General features: G+C 37.4%; 4 protein-coding genes across 6 annotated transcripts; 2 read left to right on the top strand and 2 right to left on the bottom strand.

The window, feature by feature from the left end:
* On the top strand, positions 4,902-7,622 carry LOC18788722. The gene is made up of 5 exons (XM_007223100.2): positions 4,902-5,374; positions 5,480-5,553; positions 6,398-6,527; positions 6,649-6,969; positions 7,072-7,622. Exons 1-5 carry the CDS (start codon positions 5,246-5,248, stop codon positions 7,342-7,344), a joined length of 927 nt encoding a protein of 308 aa, XP_007223162.1. The 5' UTR covers positions 4,902-5,245; the 3' UTR covers positions 7,345-7,622.
* On the top strand, positions 9,348-14,692 carry LOC18789611 (putative pumilio homolog 8, chloroplastic). The gene is made up of 5 exons (XM_007226855.2): positions 9,348-11,308; positions 11,408-11,570; positions 13,357-13,520; positions 13,908-14,163; positions 14,265-14,692. The coding sequence occupies exons 1-5, from the start codon at positions 9,777-9,779 to the stop codon at positions 14,367-14,369; spliced, it is 2,220 nt and encodes a 739-aa protein (XP_007226917.1). The 5' UTR covers positions 9,348-9,776; the 3' UTR covers positions 14,370-14,692.
* Positions 15,119-17,405, bottom strand: LOC18793264 (annexin D1). The gene is made up of 5 exons (XM_007227423.2): positions 17,266-17,405; positions 16,648-16,793; positions 16,164-16,382; positions 15,647-15,859; positions 15,119-15,565 (listed from the first exon to the last, which is right to left on the bottom strand). Exons 1-5 carry the CDS (start codon positions 17,339-17,341, stop codon positions 15,269-15,271), a joined length of 951 nt encoding a protein of 316 aa, XP_007227485.1. The 5' UTR covers positions 17,342-17,405; the 3' UTR covers positions 15,119-15,268.
* On the bottom strand, positions 17,542-21,675 carry LOC18793826 (MDIS1-interacting receptor like kinase 2). Of its 3 annotated transcripts, none has more exons than XM_020562088.1 (3): positions 21,260-21,675; positions 18,505-19,485; positions 17,542-18,244 (listed from the first exon to the last, which is right to left on the bottom strand). In XM_020562088.1, exons 1-3 carry the CDS (start codon positions 21,588-21,590, stop codon positions 17,841-17,843), a joined length of 1,716 nt encoding a protein of 571 aa, XP_020417677.1. In that variant the 5' UTR covers positions 21,591-21,675; the 3' UTR covers positions 17,542-17,840. The 3 variants fall into 3 exon arrangements, with proteins under 3 accessions (XP_020417677.1, XP_020417674.1, XP_020417667.1); XM_020562085.1 differs by having other exon boundaries at positions 18,505-20,051; positions 21,260-21,341; XM_020562078.1 differs by having other exon boundaries at positions 18,505-21,350.

Here is a 21,903-nt window from a genome sequence, read left to right on the forward strand (position 1 = left end):
GAAAAATCTATCAAGCTCAGAAACTTTTTAACAGAAGAAAAAAAGGGGGAGATGGAGGAATAGGGCACGAAATTACAGAGTTTCAGAGATGAGAGATGAAGCTTGCTCTCTGAATGTGTGTGTTGAGATGATGGGTAGGAAATACCTCTTTTTAGAGGCGCTGGAAGTTACTCTTTTCCAAGAAACCCTAATGGTTTCTATCCAATTTGACCAAACTTTTTCCTTCATTTCTCCTCCCTTTCTTTGACTTATCCTATTTGGTGAAATTCTCTTTCTCTAATTGCACAAAAACAGGGATTTTGGGAGCTCAACGTTTTTCCCGCAGTTGCCTCAGTGGAGAACTCTTATTTTCAGCCATATTTCTTCCTTCTTTTCTCCCATATTCTATGGCTAGATCTGATGTAGGGAAAGAAATGGGTATGTACACTAGTTTGAAGGGTTTTTGCTCAAGTATCCCTTGGTTTTTTGGATGTTTTTGCTTGAAACTTGTTCCCTCCCATGTGCTGGAGCCTCCCAGCAGCTCTGCGTAGTGGACCTCCAGACTTCCCTTCGTGGCTTTTGTTCTCCAGCCAAGTGCTGGGGTTTTTGCAGCTTCTTGTTTTAATTGTATAGGCCTCCTAAGACAACAAGTTAATTTATCAAACAAATGGGCTAACTTCATCAAATATTGGGCTAGTTTGGTTGAGTTAATGGCCTACTTTGGTTGAGGTAATTGGCTATTTTTTCTCTTTTGTGCTCACCCACATATTTGGGCCTAAGAAATGAGCTTGAGTTTCGAGGCTCCCAAGCAACCCGGAACTTCCATTTCTCGGCCCATCAATGGGCCTCATGTCAATTTATTACCATCCATACCACAACTCACTCAAGCAAGCCCCGTGCATGTTGCGTGGCTTGAGCCCACTTAAACTTGTAGAGTGGCATGTTGCTTATTTGCTTGGTGTGGCATGTGTGCAAGCGCATATGACGAACTTTCGCATGCCCAAATCAGGTTTCTTATCGATGAAGTATCGCATTGGACCGAGAATATATTTGGACCTAGCCTTGAATTTTTTGGGCCTCAACAAAGATATGCAACCACATACTCTACTTCACAAGTACAACCCAAAAGTTCAAAAAAAAGAAAAAAAAAAAAGAAAAAAAAGAAAGAAGAAGCAGCAGCAGCAAAAGGTTGTTTTTCTTTGGAAGACCAAGAAAATGTGATTGAGCCAAAATAAAAAATGTATCCTTTATGTGCTTTACAAAATGTCTGCAAGCACCCATGTGTTATTTCTGCATTGCCTTTATCCCTTTTCATATAGCTTACCCCCTTTGTCACTTTGAGTCACTTTCAAATGTAATCATGCTAGGATTTAGCATATGGGTGAGGTGGGTTGTAGCCCACCTCATTTCAGGAAGGCCAAGAAAAAATGCCATGTTATTCGTATAGGCCCTAATATATATGATGTTATCTTTGTATGTAAGTTGAGGATGTGGAAATGAATAATATAACCTTTAACACTATAAATTTGGAAAATGTCATAAAATAAAGGAGATTTTATCAAAATTTGAGAAGAATTGTTCATTCATGACGTTTTAAAATCCTGAATTCGTGCCTGAATATAATGAAATTACAATAGACTAACTCTTCCCGAGTTTATAGGCATTGAGTGAAAGCTATTGACCGTAGGGCTCTGTTTTGAAACTCTTGAGTTTCATTTTGATCAAGATCAATTTAGGATGGTGAATTGACTTGTTCTGTGATGATGTGGTTGATAAAGTATGATTGAATTTTGAATTATATTGAAAAGTCTGAACTTATTATAATTCAAAATTGGTGATTGAACAACTAATTTATCCATTAATTTACTATTTTAAGTGCCCCTGCCGACATAGTTACCTTTGGCCCCGAGTCCCTATCCACAAATTAATTAGAAGCCAGTCTTAATTAATTAGTTGACTGAAAAATGATGTTTCGTTATCATACTATTCTCATCAAATGAAATTCCTTCCTTCCCTTTGAATGATCAACAGTGTAAGTGTTGCTTCCCTTGCATATCAATGAACCGTATTTCTTTAATCTTTTTGATAATCTACATCGACAACACAAATTAACCTTCATGGGTTATACGTTGAGGATCGTTTCGAATAAATTTTAATGAATTATTTTGATATATATGTCAAATTGTGATTCGAAGAATGCAGGAATAATGACTCTCTTCAAAAATAGGAGTCGAGAAATGTTCAAAGCTAGATATACTTTGCACGCAACATGACCAAATTAGAACTGTTTAGATGATTATTGTGGTTGGAATCATAATTAGATTAATGGAACCACACTAATTGTAGTTTCTCCTAACCCCATGATCTTAACATTAATTCATCAATTAAATTGCACGAGGGGGTCACTAATCATGCAATAGCTATATCAAACAAAATAAAATTCACAATTTCAAAATAAAGAAAGTAGATAAAATCATGATTAGTATATGGCATGGTCTTTTTGGTGGGATATTAATATAATTTGAACTTGGATTAGCAAACCAAATAGTATTTTACTTGACACTGAGGGACAGCTGTGCTGCTAATTATGATCAATGTATGTTATACTTGTCAACTAATGACCATGATGATATTTATAGTTAAACTTAAATAGCAACACATAATATTATTTTATGGGGGAAGATGGAATAAACTATAGAAAATCTTATAAACCTAGGAAACACTAACCTTGTAGCATCTTTAAGGAAACCCTTAACCTCAAATTCTTGTTTCTTGGGTATGTTCCAAGCTAGGTTGCATTCCGTTGTGGGACATATCATTATTTTTCACACTTGGTTGGGTCCATATCTTTCTTCCCCCCATTTTTAAAATTCCTCTTCACCTGCACCTCTAACTTGGTAATGATGAATGCAATACATGGGTCCCCAACCCCAAGGGAAGGTAGCAAGCAAAATTGGCAACATACATTGTCCTTGGTTTTTCTTTTTCTTTTTCGTGTGTTGGGGGAAATAATCAAATATAATTTATTTATTTGTCTGGTGGAGCTAAACAATCTAACAATGTCAGTTATCTATGTGTATACGTTTGAGCGATTTATAATTGTTGATTGATGTGAATTTTACAATGAACTTCAGAGCGATCAACGATTACGAATCGTCCATACATAATCCTAAGATTGAAGAAGGTAAAGCTTAAGGAAAAAAAACACACGAGAGAGATATGATGAAAAAATTGTAAGTCAAGTTGCTTGGGCATGTTTCATGACTACAAAGAGCATGCCCTAATGGCCCTAATCATGAGCACTTTCTCCTTTTTGGTCTTCCAACTGGGAAGTAGCAGAAAACAAGGAGATTCTAGTAATTTAACTGCATCTGAATTTAAAATGACTATCCACGTAATTAGTGCCTTCCAAAATTATTCGGCTTTTATTGTCCAACGGATAACTTTATCATAGGCCCTCGAACTTGATATGACGAAAATACCCCTATTCTCATGTCCTTTTTTTTTGAAGGAAAAAGTAAAAAAGAAAAGGAATTTCTCAGAGAAGGTAGAATGAGAGAGCTTTAGGCTTTACGCAAAGATTTAGGGCATTTTTGAGTGCACGTGAAATTGTGGCTGACATGACCCACGAAGGAAGAAGATGAGATTTGCACTTTGTGGCTGGGTCACAAGTCACATGGAGAGCTGAAAATGATGCATTTCTTCTTGGTCTTGGAGAAGTAGTGGCAAAAAAGATAGAAGCAAGCATATCCCTAAAGAACAAAGCAAGAAAAAAAGTATATGAAAAATCAGATGTCCCTCTAAATATTCTAATCTCAAAGTCACAACAACAACTCAATTTTGCTCAACAAGCTTTTTGACTTTGTTACATTTGCATAGAGCTAGCTCACAAGAATCCCTCTTTGAGAGGGAATGTACAAGTAGAATCGACTAGTTGCCAACATGATCACCAACCCCAAGTAATCCAATTATAATGATGTTTGAGTAAAAATCAACATGAATTTCATTAATAAAAAACGTGTACGTTTAAAATAGAAGAGTCGGTGCGTTAATATTAACACGAACAAATAGGAGATATGGTTTGATGCTTCAGTTAGAGGTGGGAAATTGGATTAGGTATAGAATACTCACAAGTTGAGGTTAATTAAGGTGAATCTTCTAGTGTGAATGTGATGAACCCCTAATATTTATAGGCTAAACAATGCACTATGTTGTAGTTTAAAATTTTAATTTGAATGCTAATGTCTTTTCTATCGTTTAATCTATGTGGATCGTATTGATTTTAAATTTTGTATAGGAAATTTATGAGTTTAAATTGTCGAACTCTGGATTTTACAATGTCCGTTAATTCATTTCCCTACTAACTTTTCACATAATTCTCTAATTGGAGTACTATTTATAAAATTATTTTTAAAGCATTTCAATTTGAGAGATATTATTCAAATCACTATTTACAAAGTAATAACAAATCTAACAACACATACAAGATACAATACTTATATATTCCTTATTCACATATAATATTATATGATCTCGGTTATGTTTAAAGTTCATTCAAGGATTATTATTGTAAAAAAATCAACAAAATAAAAAAATATTTTGTAGGATAAATACGATTAGTTTCTTGATCCAGACCGTTGAAAACATAATCTCCTGAAATTCGTTCGCCGAATCCATGCGCAATTAAGGGTCGGATTTCAAAATTTTAAACCCCGTCCAATCCTTTCCCTGAGCCCGCTGAATCGTCGTCGTCGATACAAAAACGAAAACAAACAGTCAACAAAAACAGCAAAATAGAAAGGGCAATATGGTAAATCCAGCTCCAACGGATGGATCAAATCAAACTCAACCGGCACGTGGCTGTACATCCGGCGTCACATGCTTGCCACATATATCTCGTACGCGGTACAAGATTTCAAATTTATGTATAAATATAACCCGACCCGTTTTTCTCGCTCCTTGTTCTCTCTCTCTCTCTCTCTCTCTCTCTCTCTGTTTTTAAATTAAAACGCAAGAAAAGAAAAGAAAAGAAAGAAGAAAAGAGTAGCTCACTCCAAGTCATCTCCTACTCTCCTTTTATCTCCCTTCAACTCCACCCTTTCCAAAACAGCCATTAAAATACCCACAAACCCCACAGCTCCAGCCCCCAAAACAGTCGGAAGAACGTTCCAGAACTCAGGGTCATTATCGTCATTTCGCAACCACACTCCTCCGCCCTCCGCCACTCGGTTTGGACGGTCCGAGAGTCCGACAGACCCGACCCGAAATGGAGAGGAGCACGCCGGTGAGGAAGCCCCACACGTCCACCGCGGATCTGCTCACCTGGTCAGAGACTCCCCCTACTGACTCTCCTCTGCCCTCCTCCGCCTCTCGCTCTGCTACTCGCTCTCACCAGGTACAATTAAAAAATTCAATCTTTTTTCTATTTTGTTTGTTTTGATTGGTTTGGTGATTATGGGGTTGTTTGATTTGTTGTTGTTGTTTTGGGGTTTGATCGTAGCCGTCGGATGGGATCAGAAAGGTGGTGTTTGGAGGTCAGGTGACGGACGAGGAGGTCGAGAGCTTGAACAAACGGTCAGATCTGCTTCTTCCTGCTTCTGCTTTATGCTTCTTCTTCACATTTTCTTTTCTGGGTGTTTATTTTTCGAAATTTGGTTCTTTGTTTTCGTTTTTGTGGTCATTATAAGTGGACTCATTTGTGGACCTGCAACGGATTTTTCTTCTCAAATTCTTATGATTTTGAAAAACAAAAATGAGGTTGCTTTTTTGTTTTTGTTGGTCCCAAGTTGGTTCTAGAACCCTCTTGGTCTTAAAATATATTGCTTTTATTTATTTCTTATATTTGGATATTCCATTGGAATTTTATTTCCAGTAAATTCTCCATTTGTTTTATAAAGGAAATGGATTGTTGAATTGAAGATTGATTAAGTCAATGATCTGTGATCGATTTACCTTTATTTGGCCTATGAATCCTCAGCAATAATTCGGTCCAGAAAAAAAGTCCTCTTCAGAAATAATTCAATTTTTTTTTTTTGTATTATAAATTTTGCAAATTTGACCCGTGCTTTAATAAATGAGTTAACATTTTGAGTTATGTATTTATAAATTGAAGAGTTGGGTATTTGTTAGTTGGCAGGTTTTGTTATTTAGGTAAAACGTTAGAGTTGTTTTTCTTTTGTGTGTGTGTGTGTGTGTGAAATTAGTCATGTGGACAAGTTTAATTTGTTGTGGTAAAGGCTTGGATATTTGGTGTGTGTGTGTGAAATTAGTCATGTGGACAAGTTTAATTTGTTGTGGTAAAGGCTTGGATATTTGTAGTGAAAATAAACATGATGTGGCCATATGTAAAGGGCTGTAGTTGTATTAATTGTGCCGTTTATCTAAGACCTCTAACATTGTTCACTTTCAAAATTTCCAGCAAACCTTGTTCAGGGTATAAGATGAAGGAGATGACTGGGAGTGGCATTTTTGCACCGAAGGCAGAAAATGATGCCTCAGAATCTGATGGTGCCAACCTTACCCCAAAACCCGCAATTCGTATGTACCAGGTACCAATCAATATGTGGTTAATTTTTAGATTGATTACTTAAACACATATCATAGTGTGGTATGTTAGTTTGGCGCAAAACCGATTTCCTGAATTTGTCTTCTGTTGGTATGAAATGCCAGCAAGCGGTTGCTGGAATCAGTCATATCTCATTTGGTGATGAAGAGGGTGTTTCTCCCAAAAAGCCTACAACCATTCCCGAAGTTGCAAAGCAGCGTGAGCTAAGTGGGACCTTGGAAAGTGAAGCAGAGAAAGAGGCAAGGCTGAAGAAGCAGCTCTCTGACTCTAAATTCAAGGAGCTTAGTGGGCATGACATATTTGCACCCCCTCCTGAAATTTTGCCCAGGACAACTACTGCTCCACGTGCATTGGCCTTGAAAGGAAGCATAGAGATAGGAGAACCTGCTTCCCCCAATGGTCACACATCTGTTAAGGTTTCTAATGTGAGTGAACTGTGTGGTTACTTGCGCATAATACATATAATTATCTGTTCTCATTATGGAAGTGAAGTATCTAACTGTTGTGAATTGGTTTTTATGTAATAGCCTGGTGGGGGTCAGAGCAATATAGCATCCAGTGAGGAACCTGCGTCCAAGACAGCTAAGAAGATTTATGAGAAGAAATTTTCTGAGCTCTCAGGAAATGATATATTCAAGGGTGATGTTCCTCCGTCGTCAGCTGAAAAACCACTGAGTAATGCAAAACTACGAGAGATGAGTGGCAGCAACATCTTTGCTGATGGGAAGGCAGAGGCTCGAGACTACTTAGGTGGTGTACGCAAACCCCCAGGTGGAGAGAGTAGCATTGCCTTGGTTTAACATGTTAGGTCTAACTGGGTTATTTTATTTCATCACATGGTGTCTGGTTTTGTTCGTTATTCTCCTAGTGCCGGAGGATGTGCTATTATATTATTTGACCTTTTTATTGTGGGTTTTGGGAATTATGTTTTAGGTTATAACGGGATCGGCCAGAGCTGTGGACTATCTGCTAATTGGGTTGTGTATGTCCATATTTTTGTGTTCTTTCAGTGTTTGTCTTAATGAAGTGCTTGGCTGTTTCAATGGGTTTAATTTATGAATTAGCTTTACATTGATTATGTTTTCTTTGGTGACACCAAAGGCACCTTTGTTGAGCTCTTGATCATGAACTTTGAGCTATTTTGTGTTGTTTGTGTTCCAACTTCCATTTGCTTTCAGATGCTGGTGCAAAGGGAAATTGAGAAGCAAAGTTTTTTTTGATTGAAACTTGGTTCCTTAAAATTCAAGCTCTGCAGGCTTGGAAATTCCTTTACTCAAAGTTAGGTGAGCTCTGAGCTATTCATGGGCTTAAAACTAACTTGGAGCCTCGAAAGAAAGGAATTTCTGCTGCGGTTGTGGAAAATGACTTTGCAGCTGTAATGGCAGTAATTCGGCGGCAAGAAGAATATCCTCCTCTTCCCAACATCATGGCCTGGTAGAAGGATTGATTAAATAGACCCGGACTGCCGGATTGGGCACATAATATTCATAGAAAAAGAAACAATGTAGCAGAGAATAAGTTCTTGGGGTTAGCAAATGTAATGAACCATGATTAGCAAAGTGAATCAGAAATAGGATACGTAAAGAGTTTGATCCCTTTCAATTATTCTGAAAGAACTATGGCCGATTTCTTGGCCGATCTCCGATAATAATACCCTACTTCGTATCCTAAAACACGGTTATTTTACCAATTCAATGATGTAGCATGCACATTAAATTTTATATCTCTTCGTTTATTATCAATTGATTTTGGATCATATATCATAACTTTAACATGATATTAAAATATACTGTTGAATACGATATCAAATATCGTAACTTTAACACGATATTAAAACATACTGGTAAACCGTGAAAATACAATATATACATAATGACAAATCACTCCAATAACACAATCAAATTATAACTTTTATTGTAGTTCTATAGATTAGAAGTTTTGAATCCCTTCCAACTTGAAAATATGAAATTCCAATTTGGAGGTGCCGTGGTGCCGAAGTCTCACCAGTCGAAGCTTTAAGCTCCTCTAGGCTTCTAGCCCTCTAGCTTTTGACTTGAGTTGTGACCGTGTTCTTCCCCATTAATTTTATTTCCATTAAAGCTCAGCTCTGTACGTACCCTATGGCAAAGCTAGCCTCACACACAGGAAGGAAATCAATTTGTTGGGCTACAACAAATTTTTGGCCCAATCACCTGCAATCTGATGCTCACTTTATTTTAAAAATGTGGGCCCCACTTACATGTGGCTCTTTATTCATAATCTTTGAATATTTTTTCTGAATATATAATATATATTTTTGCAGCAGCCAATAAGAAGAGGCTATGACTTGCTTATATTAAGCTACAATCCAATTGGCAACATTGGCCTGAGCTGAAAGTTACTTTTATCTAATTTTGGTAAAAGACTTAACCAGAACGGAAGCATAGTAGGAAACAACTATAAAAAGAATATGATGATTACTGTAATAAAAGTAAAAATTAATTTAAATTTGGGAAACAAAATCAAATTAGATTAAGAAGATAAACACATTAAGAAACAGAACAAACCGAACTTGAAGGCGAGAAAATCAAGCTGAGTTTGTTATGTAGGTTAGAACCTGTTTACGAAGTAGATACGGTTAACTAAAACAGATCAGAAAATTAAAAACAAAGATTAATTAAGAAATAGAGATTAATTATTGATTTAAAAATGCAAAAAGAGTTAAAAAATGAATATTCTTTTGGCCTGAAAATAAAAAAATGATTGAAAATAGCCTTTTCTAGTTCCTAGTCAGCCTCAGAGCCCTCTCTCTCTCTCTCTCTCTCTGCTTTTTGCTGTGCTGTTGGGTAGTGCTGTAGTGCGACTCTTCATTTTAATGGCGTGAGTGTGAGCGGTGGCAGAGCGTACTATCAAATACTGAGAGAAAAACAAGAAGAAGAAGAGAGGATCAAAACCCTCTCTCTCCCTCTCTTCATTATCTTCCTCTCTCCCATTGCCAAATCCACAATCCCAAAATGACATTGACATTTGCATCACTGCTTGAACAAACACTATCACTGCTTGTTTTCTGTGCTTGATGGAACGATACCCTTCTTTTATTCTTCTCTGAATCGTTTTCTCACGTGGGTTTTGGGATTCTGAATCTGGGTTCTCTCTGTTTTTCTCTGAAAAAAAGTATTTTTTCTTTCTGTGCGTGTGTGCTTTTACGTGTATTGTATATTAGACATATATATTGTGTGTTGTATGTTGTATAATGTTTAAAATAGCTGAGGAAGACGAGAGGGTTTTACAGAACATGAAGAGGGAAAGAGGAGAGCTTGAGAAGTTTTGGAATGAGAACCCCAAGAATCAACCATATTCCAATCTCATTCATCTTCTTCATCCTCCTCATCATCATCACCTTGTGAGTGGTTCACCTGTTAGCAGAGCCTCTCTGCAATCAGAGTTCTCTCCTTCAAGCTCTTTCTCAAATGGGTTTTATTCCTCTGAGGATGGCTCTCCATATTCCACCCCATTTGAGGAGGCCAAATATCAAACACCTTACATGAATGGATTGTGGTTGGACTCTGAGCCTCCTGATTCTCATTTCAATGAGAAGATGGGGGATGATCTGCGTTTGGCTGAAAGTTTCTACAGAATGCGTATTGGGGATGAACAGGAGGGTGGTGCTAAAAGGATGGGATTTGAGAGAGGCCCAGATGGGTTTGGGCTTGGTGGTGGTTTTTCAGCTGATACTAGTTCTTGGAATGTTGAAAACTATGGCCTACTTGAAAGTTCTAAGAATAATATATCTGATTTTGAAGCTCTTAAATCCTCTGGTTTTGGAGTTAGAGGCAGGTTTGATGGTACTATTAATGAGTCAGTATTGCTTGGATTGCAGAAAAGATGTACTGTTGGTGATTCAATGGGGTCTTTTCTTAATCATATGCAGCCCAATGCTTTGTATTCTGGCCCTAGTGGTGTAAAAAATCAAATGAGTTGTATATCAGGGCAAAGAAAAGAGGAACAGGGAGATGGTTGGTATCAGAGGAAACCATCTCTTGCTAGGCCTTACCTTGATGAAGAATTTTTTTGCTTACAGCTACATGGAACGGATTGTAATGGTGGAAAGGGCCTTATGTATCCAATGGGTTCCCCTCAGTTGTCCTCAGTTGCTCAGTTGAATGTGGACAATCTTTCACATAATCATTCAATGATAAAACAAAGGACTAAAGTAAACCCAAATAGTGGGGTTCCTGAATCTTTCAAGTCTATGAAATGTGCAGGGGAACCTGAGTGTTTTTGTTGTGAGGATAGTTTCATTATACAAGGAAAACATTTGAATCATACCATCAGCAAGGGTAGCAAGTCTTCAAAGGGTTACAAGAAGAACTCTTGCAATAAGGCAATGCAGACAGAAGGAGAGAAAAGCTTTAGACTGGATTCCAATTTATGTAATGGAGGAATTAGTGGGAGTGAATGGAGTCAGAGTAATAATAGCTCAATGCGGTCACTACTAACTTTAGGTTCATTGGCTGAGGTCCAGGGATATATATACTTCATAGCAAAGGATCAGTATGGTTGTCGATTCTTACAGAGGATGCTTGATGATGGGACCTGTCAAGATGTGCAATTAATATTTGATAAAATAATCAATCATGTTTTTGAACTGATGACGAACCCGTTTGGCAATTACCTTATGCAGAAGTTGTTGGACGTGTGCAATGAACAACAAAGAATGCAATTTGTACTCAAGGTGACCAAAGAACCAGGACAGCTTGTCAGAATTTCCTTAGACACACATGGGTATGTCCTTCCTTCTGTTCATATTTGTGGTTACTTCATTTGTAGTATTTGTTCTTTACTAATTTCTTGCTTCTAAACATATTGGTGCTATGGTTTCAGCACTCGCGTGGTACAGAAGTTGATTGAGACTGTTAGAACTGGGAAACAGATCTCATTAGTTAAATCATCCCTTGAATGTGGTTTTCTTGATCTTATCAAGGATCCAAATGGTAATCATGTGGTACAACGTTGCTTGGACTGCTTTAGCAATGAAGATAATAGGGTATGCTGTTTTTATTTACTTAATTTTCTTGTTAGCTTCATTGTTTATATAAGCCTCTTAAGATTGAATATCTTCTAATTCATGTTTCTTCTTCCTTTTCTGTTATTGTGTTCTGTCTTACACGTTTCATGTGATAACCTAGAATAGACACAGACATACATATTGGTTGAGGCTGGTCAAGCAAAATTCTTTTAATGACAACTATTGTGAACATGCAATATTCTTGTCAAGTCATTTATTTGCTATAGGCAATGCACTGGTTTGGTGCAATATTTCTATAAAACTTGGCATGCATGTTTATTGAAGGTGTGAACTGTTTCATCTGATGTGTGCAGTGTGCTTATAATAGGGCAACCGAATGATAAATCAAGTACTAGGTGGTCTTTAGTTCCAATCCCCTGTCATTTGGGGCCAGCCACTCTAGTTTTCTTTTGTATCTCCCTTGAACTAGACCTATCCTTGATCGTTCTATGGGAGGAGTCTAATCTTACATTAATTTACCAGTCTCACCAACTCTTTCCCAGTTAATGCTTCAAGTTCTCTACCCCAAAACTTTCGAAAGTATGATACCTTTCTGTTGTTTATGCTGATGCCTAAAATAGTCCCAACTAATCATATGATTGTATAAGTGAAGGTTTCAAGTCCAGTTATGATCCCTGGGCACCAACCTCTGGACTAGGATCATTATATTGATTGTCATGCCTCAACCTATTAATTTCTATCTAATTTCTTTTCCTTCTGATTCATCTAGTCCTCGGTAAGTTTCTTGGTTACTTCTGTTGGTAAACTCAAATGCCCTTGACTGTTGATCTAGACATCAGATGGAAAGGTATCTTACTGTTTTGACAAATTGTCATCTGATCTTGAAGATTTTTATGGCTAATATTGATAGAAATTTTTTCTTTGGGCTCTGAATGTCGATTTATAGACTTGGTTTAGGAAAGGCTAATAGTTAAATCTATTAACAAACCCTAAACTAGAATACTTTGCAATAATACCCGTCCTTGTTTTCCTTAAACCCTTAGGGTGAGTTTGTACTCTAGAAAGTCAGGGGGCTGGGTCAGATATATGCAAGTGAGCAATTATGATATACTACTCTACATAGGAGTGAAGATGATAAGGTCTGGATTGAAAAAACCACATACCAATACGTAATTGCGTTGCCAAAATCAAAGACTGACGTTTTCAGTCACAATGCTAATAATATATAAATCAACATGTCACATAGTCTCTGTATGAATAGCAAAATTGAGATGTTGTTTCCAATAGTCTCTGTATGAATAGCAAAATTGAGATGTTGTTTCCAACATGATTGGCGCAAACTTAGCATCTTAGACATTTTCATTGAGCAAAAAAGGATAGAACCTTTTATTGGCGTAGAACAGAAAGAACAGAGCTCGACTAACACCTACAATTGTTAAACATTGCAGAGCAATGAGGCACTTACAAAGAATGCTTCATCAGTTTCAATAGACTATCTTTGTTGTGTTTGTTTGAGTTTCGAATGGGAAAGTGGAAAGGAGGTGATTTTAAGTCTGGTTTAAGATTCTATTTGTCAAGCCTCCAGCAGAAGGTTGATGGAATGAACTGGACTTACTATTTTATATGTTTAAAGTATTCTACAGTGACATGAAATATAAACAGGGATGATTGGACAAAATGACTGAAATCCAAAACAAAGTTCTTGAGAGGGATGGTTATGTGCTTTCTGTAGGACCTACTTAAATTTTGTTGAAAAGACACTGAACTTCTTCTGTTGATTTTTCTGTTAATCTATCTCTTGCAGTTTATTTTTGATGCTGCTGCAAGATTTTGTGTTGAGATTGCAACTCAACGCCATGGCTGTTGTGTACTACAAAAATGCATTGCACATGCCAGTGGGAGACATCGAGATAAGCTGATCAATGAAATTGCCAGGAATGGGCTTCTCCTTTCCCAAGATCCTTATGGGTAATCATTTACAAGCGTCTTTGAACTTTCTTAATTTCTTGTCTTTGCTAGCCGTAAACTCACTAATATGATGTGGTAACCCGAACTAGCTGGAGTGATGTTTATTTTGTTTCTTGAGGAGTCAAAAGTTTTTCCCACTTGCAATTTGTTTGATCCACTTCAGATGCAAACATAAGGCTGATCACTTCTATATTTATATTTCATGCTTACAAGGACACAACTGCTAAAGTTGATAAGAATCTACATATTATGCTACAAAACTGTTGTGTTGCTTTCTTTTTTCTGTCTTTCCAAGCCAAATATTCAATTTGTTATTTTACAGTTCACTATTTTATTTGGCTTTCTGACTGAAGTAGGGTTTTTATTTTTGTTCCATTTGATACACAGGAATTATGTTATTCAATATGTCATGGAGCTAAAGATCCCATCTGCAATGGCCAAACTGATTAATCAATTAAAAGGACACTTTGTACGCCTCTCAACACAGAAATGTAGTAGTCACGTGGTTGAAAAATGCCTCAAGTATTTTGAAGAAAGCCGACCAAGAATCATCCATGAATTGCTCTCAGTTCCTTGCTTTGAACAGTTGTTGCAAGACCCTTATGCTAACTATGTCGTTCAATCTGCTCTTACAGTTACCAAGGTTTAGGAACCAACATCTCTCCAAGTGATTTATAATGGACTCTCTCTCTCACACACACACACACACACACATATGTCCTAATATTTTTGCTTCATTGGCAGGGCCCTCTTCGTGCTTCTCTGGTTGAAGCAGTTAAGCCTCATACAATCTTACGAACCAGCCCATACTGCAAGAGGATTTTCTCACGGGAGCTCCTGAAGAAGTGATGTGTTTTAGCCTATATAGAAAAGTGTTGTTGTTCTCAATGTTGATTAGTAATAACTGCTCTCTTTTGGGCACCTAGCTAAGATATGAGATGTTTGTCTAAATTCCTTGCTGGTCCTCAGATGAAGTGTGCAATTTTGGATGGCATTAAGAAGTCTGAAGGAGTTCGACCAGAGTTTTGCTTCCAGTTTCTTATGATGCAGTTGCTTCTTGTAATACTCTGTTGTTTTGTGTCTTTATCTGAACTTGATGTATGATATTCCACAGTCAGAACAGTGGATTTCTGATTCAATGTTGTGTAAATGTGATGCAGCATTTCTTTCTTGAGGCTGAGATAGTTCAATGGCCAACCATCTCTTTTTTGTTATACATAGCGCTGTTGGTAGCATGTGACTGGTCTTGTAAGATGTACGTTGTACACACCGGCTTTACACAGGAATATTTTTCCTTTAAGAAACTCTTCTCCAGACGCACTCATCTACCCACAGAAAGTGAAGCAAGAGATGAAATTTCAGAGCACATCATAATGAACACAACGAGGGTTTGGTGTTATGAACAAGAATGTATAACTTGAATCGCAAGTAAGATACATTGCCCTTCACACTTGCCTTTAATCTCAAGTATGTAAATGGCTTGCAATTATTTAAAAAAAATTTCCAATGACTCAACTGATGGATCGCTATCAAAGAATGCAGAAGCCAACCAGGGGCTGCTGTCTAATATAGTAGAAAGTTGTGAAAACTCTCAACTCTAACTTCAAGTTTACTGAAGGCAACTATGTATTTCATAATATGAAGACGTTATATCAGATTGCCGCAGATAGTTTTATTCGAACAGACATAAAAAAGCAAACATAGTCAGGAAACCACCACAAAGAGTACAACTCTTAGACTAGAACAGCTCAAGCATCCTCATGTCCAACCAGGGCCAGAAGCATTTTTTCATAATCTCCAGTAGTGTCTTTTTTAATGGCCTGGTCCAGAGTGACACTATTTCTTTTGTGGTACTGTTCCTTTATAAGCTTCATGTCAACCTCAGCTCTTGTGGTGACAACTCTACTGAGAGCTCCTTCATCTGTTCCTCGTTTGTTGATTGCCAGACGAAGAGACTTCTCAAAGTACTTCTCAGGGCGGACCAAGCACTTAATTGTGGCCCTTAGTATTGCAAGGTACTCATCCTTGGGGTCAGCTTTCAAATCCTGTGAATAGAAACACTCATCAAATCCAATCCTCTGTGGATACCTAGCAAAAAAATGTTTATGCAAAGCTCACTTGTGTACCTTATTTATGTCATTCCCAAATTCATTTTTGTAGTGATTGAGAGTTGCATTGATCTGTGCTTTGCTCCGTGTGGCCAAAATCCTGATGATATCCTCATCATTGTAGGCCTTGTCTGAGATCTTCTCATGGAGTAGCTTAGCCTCTGATTTTGCCAGTGTCAGGTTCACCTCATCTCCCTCATATCTATATGAGCTAACAAGAGGGGCCAAAAGCTGGGAGGAGCAAAGTTAGATAGTAATTCTCTTTTTTGGTACAAATACAGTGAAATTCTCAAATGAGATAAAACTTGGTATGGTAAGTTCATACCAAAATTTACGTTGGCCACCAAAAATAAACTTTTTAACATTGACATTTTGGAAATAAAAAAAAGAAACTAAAGGCATATCAATGGATAAATTTAGTCAATTCTTTGCTAGGAAGTTTAGTTATTGCTCTTGGTTGGGGCTGGGAGAATTCTCTTAGAAAATAAACTATATCCCTTCTAGGCTGAAAGAACTTATACTCTAGCAGCTGTACCTTGCGAAAGTCCCCGGTTGTGTGATGTGCAACATCCTCTTCGAGGGACTTCTTATAGCGAGAGTGATAAGCCTGCCTTGCCATGAGTAGTTCATGTGAAGACCTACTGCAGGCTATTTCAGCAAGAACCTGATTGCTTTTAGTCCACTTCTTTGTTGCTTCATTGGCCAAAAATGCATCACGTTCAGCTGGATCAAGTGTCCAAAGCAGTATACTCCTCTGGTTAAGAGAAATTCGGAAACCCAAATATGTCAGCACTTTCAACGATCCGCTTGCTTCCTCCCAAAAGTTAATCAGCCAAACATTAAACTTGTGAAAACTAGCATCATGGATTCTTATCCAATCATGAAAAAAGATAGCTGAAAACAATGAGCTAAATCTCTGCCTTGTCTTGGCAAAAATCAATCATGGTAACAATTTATGTAAAATATGCAGTCAAATTATCTCAACTAATGCAAAAACTAGAGTGCATTCTTAATTTGACCTCAAAATCACTTGTAAGTTCTTTTTCCAGCTCCTTGAGGAGATCTTCTCCATAAGCTTCAGCATAAGTTTGTCGGATAACCTTTCTTTGAGGGGCATTTCTATGCCCCAAGATGGATATGATCAAGTCCTCATTGGTTCCCCATCCTGCAATTGTATTGATAAAAATTCAAGATTACATGAAACCAAACACCCCAATCATGAAAAGTCACATAAAAGAAAGAAGATAAACTCTGGTCTAAACTATTTTAGCTGTTTTATATAATTATTTATTCACGTCAAAATACCATTTTCATGTCAAATCAGGTCCTTTACAAACCTTCTATAAATCTATACGTACCGATCATTGTTTTTTTCTTTTTAGATAAATTATCCCAAATGCATTATTATCTTCTGATACAAACAGAGCTTTGATGCAGAGTGAAAGCATCACCGTTGTACACAAGTAAGCAATCACATTCATTTACGTTGTATCTAACACTAACAATCGGATCGGTGAAATGGATGGGATTGATCAATCATCAATCATAAAGCCAATTACAAAATATGGGGTGGTTTATGATCAGAACAAGAAATGATGCGAGGGAGTAAAAGATCAAAAAAATAATAAAGAAGGAACCTTTGAAGGCCTTTTTGAGCTGCTCACAGTCTTCGGATGCAGGAGGAACTTGTTGAGGAACTCTAAGCGTCGACATCGTCACTATAGCTCTCTCTCTCTCTCTCTGCAAGAAAATCGAAAACGAAAATGGCTCTGGTCTATGAACCTCTGTTTCTATATTATATATATATATGGTGTTTGGTAGCTATCCATATATAGTAATATAGTATGGCCCTTGCAATTATCGCCACGTCAAATACTATATTTGTTCCTGTTATACTGGTCTTGGTCATTTAATTTTCACAATTGAATTGTTTATTAATGATTTTGGGGAGGTTTACAATTTCAAATTCTTGTCTGTAGTTGCTGCTACACAGAGTATATAAAATTACTAAACAAAACCCTTGTCTTATTTCATTTTGTTTTTCCTCACAAGGATAAACAAACTATAAAACATCCTAGATAAAGTATATATAGCCATAGCATAGCGCACACATGCATGAAATAAATTACAAGAAGGAAACATCTATGGAGAATCTTTCTAAATAGAAGACACATGAAAAGTGAAATTTGCATAAGATAGAAGAACATTCTGATCAGGTAGCCAAAGGATCAAGAGCAAGCAATTCACCACATGTCATCATATGTACCGTCTTCGACAAATGCAGCATCTGAGTTGAGAGGAAATGAGAAACTTGTTTCATTGTTGGACGAGATTTTGGGCTGGAATTCAAGCATGAAAATGCTATCTTCACAAGAGAGACCACTTCGCTTGCAAGTTGATGTGTAGGAGGGGAAATGCGTTGGTCCAAAACATCCACAATTGTTATTTGATGGGCTGGTAATGCAGATGATGATGAGGAGGAGGAGGAGGATGAAGAGACTGGTGAGAAAGATGAGAGAAGATCTCCAGGATGCTTTCCCATAATTATTTCCAATGTGACCACACCAAAGCTATAAACATCGCAGTTCTCATTCACTTCCATTGTGTAAGCAAGCTCTGCTCAGAGAAAACCTCAGAGAAGTGGCATTATTAGTTTATAGACATAACTATTCAATGGAATTTTAATGAAACTGTATCATGCATAAATCGACTTATTATAGCTTAAGAGAAGTGAAAATGTGTTTATTAGTATATTTTCTAAATCAAAGAAGTGAAAATGTGTTTATGTTAACCGCTCGTAATGATGAAAATGAAGCATTGGTCTAAAACAAAACAAAAAATGGCTAAATACAGAGAACATGGAATCGCAATATTACCTGGTGCCATGTAGCCATACGTGCCTGCAGCGGCAGTCCAATTAGTTGAGTCTGGATTTAAAAATTTAGTTGTGCCAAAGTCTGAAACACATGCCTCATATTCAGAATCCAACAAAATGTTCTTACTTGAGATGTCACGATGTACAATCGGTGGCAAGCAATCGTGGTGCATGTAACACAAGGCATGAGCTAAACCTTTAACAATATTCACCCTTTTACTCCACCCCAACTCTTTAGCTTCTTCATCTTTGCTCAACATTGCGGCCAAGCTACCTCTTTCAAGATACTCATACACCAAAAACGAGTGTTGTTTATTTGCGCAGAAACCATAGAGCTTCACAATATTCCAATGTCTTATCTCAGTGAGTGCCCTTTCTTCATTCAAGAACCCCTTTTGAAATTCTGTATCGCCATCCCATAGCAGATGGAGTCTCTTCACGACCACTACGTCTCCAGATGACAAATTTACTTTATAGATGCTTCCATGTCCTCCCTTCCCAATGCAATATGTGGAATCAAAATCTTCTGTTGCCCTTATAATTTCCTTATACATTGATTTTCCATCAAAATTTAAAACTGAAAAAGAAATTTCTCCATGCATGTGGTTTTGTTTAGTATCTTGATGCTTCTTCTTTGTTTGCATTATTACAAAGACAATTGTAAAGAGAGTAGATAGAAGTACAAACACTGCAACAGAGAATAAGACCTTGTGATCCTTTTTTGATCCATGCGCATTGCAGGGTGGTAGCAGAGCTCCAACTTTGCCACACAATCCTTTGTTCCCTTTCAATCTTTCTGGCGGAGCTTCTCGAAATGCACTGATGTTGGGAAGGGGACCTTCCAAGTGATTGTAGGATATGTCAACGTACGACAAGCCGTGCATCTCTTCAAAACTTGATGGTATGGAACCCGAAAGATTGTTGTGGGAAAGATCAAGTGTCACCAAACTCTGCATACTGCCCAATTCTGATGGTATCTTACCTTCAAGAGAGTTATGACTTAAATCCATGTAATTCAATTGAACTAACTTCTTCAACTTAAATGGAATTGCTTGAGCCAACTTGTTGTTGCTCAAATTCAAGTAGTGCAATTTCAACAAGTCACCTAGAATGCTCGGAATTGACTCATTGAATTTGTTTGTTGACAAGTCAAGATATTCAAGATCATTCAATGATCCGAATTCTAACGGTATACGACCTGAAAGTTGATTTCCATTCAACATCAACCTCTCCAAAGAAGTCAGTCTCCCGAATTCTTTTGGGATCAACCCAACTAAATGATTTGAAGAAAGGTCCAACACATGAATTTGGGTTGCATTGCCTATCTCAGGTGGTATGCTAAGGTCTTCAGCTTTGGGCATTGTCCCCAGTTGTGTGAGATTTCTCCATACAAGTTGTTGTGGCTTATATTCATAAAATCAAGATTTGGATAAACACCGAAGTCTTCAGATATGTTGCCCGTCAATTGGTTTTGGTCAAGATGGACTCTCACTAAGCCCGTGCAATTTTTCAAGCTTTTGGGGATTGGACCAGTCAAATAGTTTGTACCTACTGACAATTTTGTGAGTTTTCCACCTAAGCAGATATTTTGGGGCAAATAACCAGACAATTGGTTTGTATCCAAGTACAATTTAGTCAAATTCTTGAGATTCTCTAACTCTTGGGGGATGGAGCCGGAAAGTTGGTTATTGCGTAGGATTAAGATATCCAAGTTGCTCAAGTTAGCAAATGAGGCTGGAATCGAATCGTTGAGTTGATTCTCACCCAACTCTAGATCTACAAGAGATTTCAAGTTCCCTATCTCCTTGGGAATCAAACCAGAAAGTTGATTGGAATGCAAGTACAAAGTGTTTAGCTTTATTAAGTTACCAATATTTGGAGGGATGAGACCACTTAAATTGTTCAGGGACAACTCCAGATCTACAAGAGATTTCAAGTTCCCTATCTCCTTGGGAATCAAACCAGAAAGTTGATTGGAATGCAAGTACAAAGTGTTTAGCTTTATTAAGTTACCAATATTTGGAGGGATGAGACCATTTAAATTGTTGTAGGACAACTCTAGATCTACAAGAGATTTCAAGTTCCCTATCTCCTTGGGAATCAAACCAGAGAGTTGATTGGAATGCAAGTACAAAGTGTTTAGCTTTATTAAGTTACCAATATTTGGAGGGATGAGACCACTTAAATTGTTGTAAGACAACTCTAGATCTATAAGAGATTTCAAGTTCCCTATCTCCTTGGGAATCAAACCAGCAAGTTGATTGGAATACAAGTACAAAATATTTAGGTTTATTAAGTTACCAAATTTGGAGGGATGAGACCACTTAAATTGTTAGTTGACAAATCTAGAATTACTAGAGATTTCAAGTTCCCTATCTCCTTGGGAATCAAACCAGAAAGTTTATTATCATAGAGATAGAGATGGGTAAGGCTTGTTAGATTGCCTAGTGATCTTGGAATTGAACCATGGAGTTGATTCTTTTGCAAATATAGCCCCACAAGAGGTTTCAGGTTGCCTATCTCATTAGGAATTTCCCCCAACAAAGTATTTTTAAAGAGACCAAGATATGTAAGATTTCTCAAGAGACTGATTTCTGGTGGGATTCTCCTAGACAACTTATTTATAGAGATATCGAGATAGTGGAGTTTGGAGAGGTAGCTGATTTGAGGTGGTATGGCATCAAAGAGTTTGTTGAAGCTGAGGTCAAGATATTTAAGATTAGGGAAGGACAAGAATGAAAACTCATGTAGCGTACCTTGAATACCACAAGTGGAAAGGTTTATCGTGCTGACACTTCCAGCTGAGTTGCATGAAACACCAGTCCAAGTGCATGGGCTTGTTCTTGGTTTTGGATTGGTGTTGGAAGAATTGGTGGCATTAATATTATGAGTGGGAGGGTACCAGGTGAGATGATTGAGGGCTTTATTTGGAAATAAGCTGGCTTTCCATTTGAGAAGAGCCTTTGCTTCAGTATCAGAAGTAGAAGTAGCAGAAGGAAAAGCAACCCAATTTGGTGATGAAACATACATGAAGATGACCAGGCAATAAGGCAGGAAGCATAGTTTACCGGAACTTAAAGATGTCATGGTTATTGTTTGTGTGGAATACGTATATTGTATGGGTCATGCCTTACTACTTATACATAGTGTGGGTTAGTCTTTGGGGTTCAGTTGAACATTGAAAAGTCTTTCAGATCTCATTTATAATCAGTTTTCTTTTGAGTAAACGTCTCAATCTTTCGTTGTCTAAATTTAAATGCCAATTTTGTATTTTCTGGATGAAATAATGAAATGAAAATGATGGAGGTGAGAGATAACCATATGCATTATATAGGGGTTTAGATGTGTCCCACCCACCTGACAAAGATTTATTTGTTTACTTGAAATCTCCCTATCCTCA

This window comes from Prunus persica, chromosome G1 (assembly GCF_000346465.2).
Source record: "Prunus persica cultivar Lovell chromosome G1, Prunus_persica_NCBIv2, whole genome shotgun sequence".
Taxonomy (NCBI): Eukaryota; Viridiplantae; Streptophyta; class Magnoliopsida; order Rosales; family Rosaceae; genus Prunus; species Prunus persica.

What these genes read in the sequence shown, in the direction of transcription:
- LOC18788722 (XM_007223100.2), top strand. Translation starts at nt 5,246, where the DNA reads ATGGAGAGGAGCACGCCGGTGAGGAAGCCCCACACGTCCACCGCGGAT. An exon ending in CTGCTACTCGCTCTCACCAG is followed by an intron (nt 5,375 to 5,479) that starts GTACAATTAAAA and finishes GTTTGATCGTAG; the next exon opens with CCGTCGGATGGGATCAGAAA. An exon ending in GTCGAGAGCTTGAACAAACG is followed by an intron (nt 5,554 to 6,397) that starts GTCAGATCTGCT and finishes CAAAATTTCCAG; the next exon opens with CAAACCTTGTTCAGGGTATA.
- LOC18789611 (XM_007226855.2), top strand. Translation starts at nt 9,777, where the DNA reads ATGTTTAAAATAGCTGAGGAAGACGAGAGGGTTTTACAGAACATGAAG. An exon ending in TTAGCAATGAAGATAATAGG is followed by an intron (nt 11,571 to 13,356) that starts GTATGCTGTTTT and finishes TATCTCTTGCAG; the next exon opens with TTTATTTTTGATGCTGCTGC. An exon ending in CTGCTCTTACAGTTACCAAG is followed by an intron (nt 14,164 to 14,264) that starts GTTTAGGAACCA and finishes CTTCATTGGCAG; the next exon opens with GGCCCTCTTCGTGCTTCTCT.
- LOC18793264 (XM_007227423.2), bottom strand. Translation starts at nt 17,341, where the DNA reads ATGTCGACGCTTAGAGTTCCTCAACAAGTTCCTCCTGCATCCGAAGAC. An exon ending in CAACCGGGGACTTTCGCAAG is followed by an intron (nt 15,860 to 16,163) that starts GTACAGCTGCTA and finishes TGCTCCTCCCAG; the next exon opens with CTTTTGGCCCCTCTTGTTAG. An exon ending in TTGGGAATGACATAAATAAG is followed by an intron (nt 15,566 to 15,646) that starts GTACACAAGTGA and finishes TTCTATTCACAG; the next exon opens with GATTTGAAAGCTGACCCCAA.
- LOC18793826 (XM_020562078.1), bottom strand. Translation starts at nt 19,864, where the DNA reads ATGCCCAAAGCTGAAGACCTTAGCATACCACCTGAGATAGGCAATGCA. An exon ending in GTATGGCTACATGGCACCAG is followed by an intron (nt 18,245 to 18,504) that starts GTAATATTGCGA and finishes TTCTCTGAGCAG; the next exon opens with AGCTTGCTTACACAATGGAA.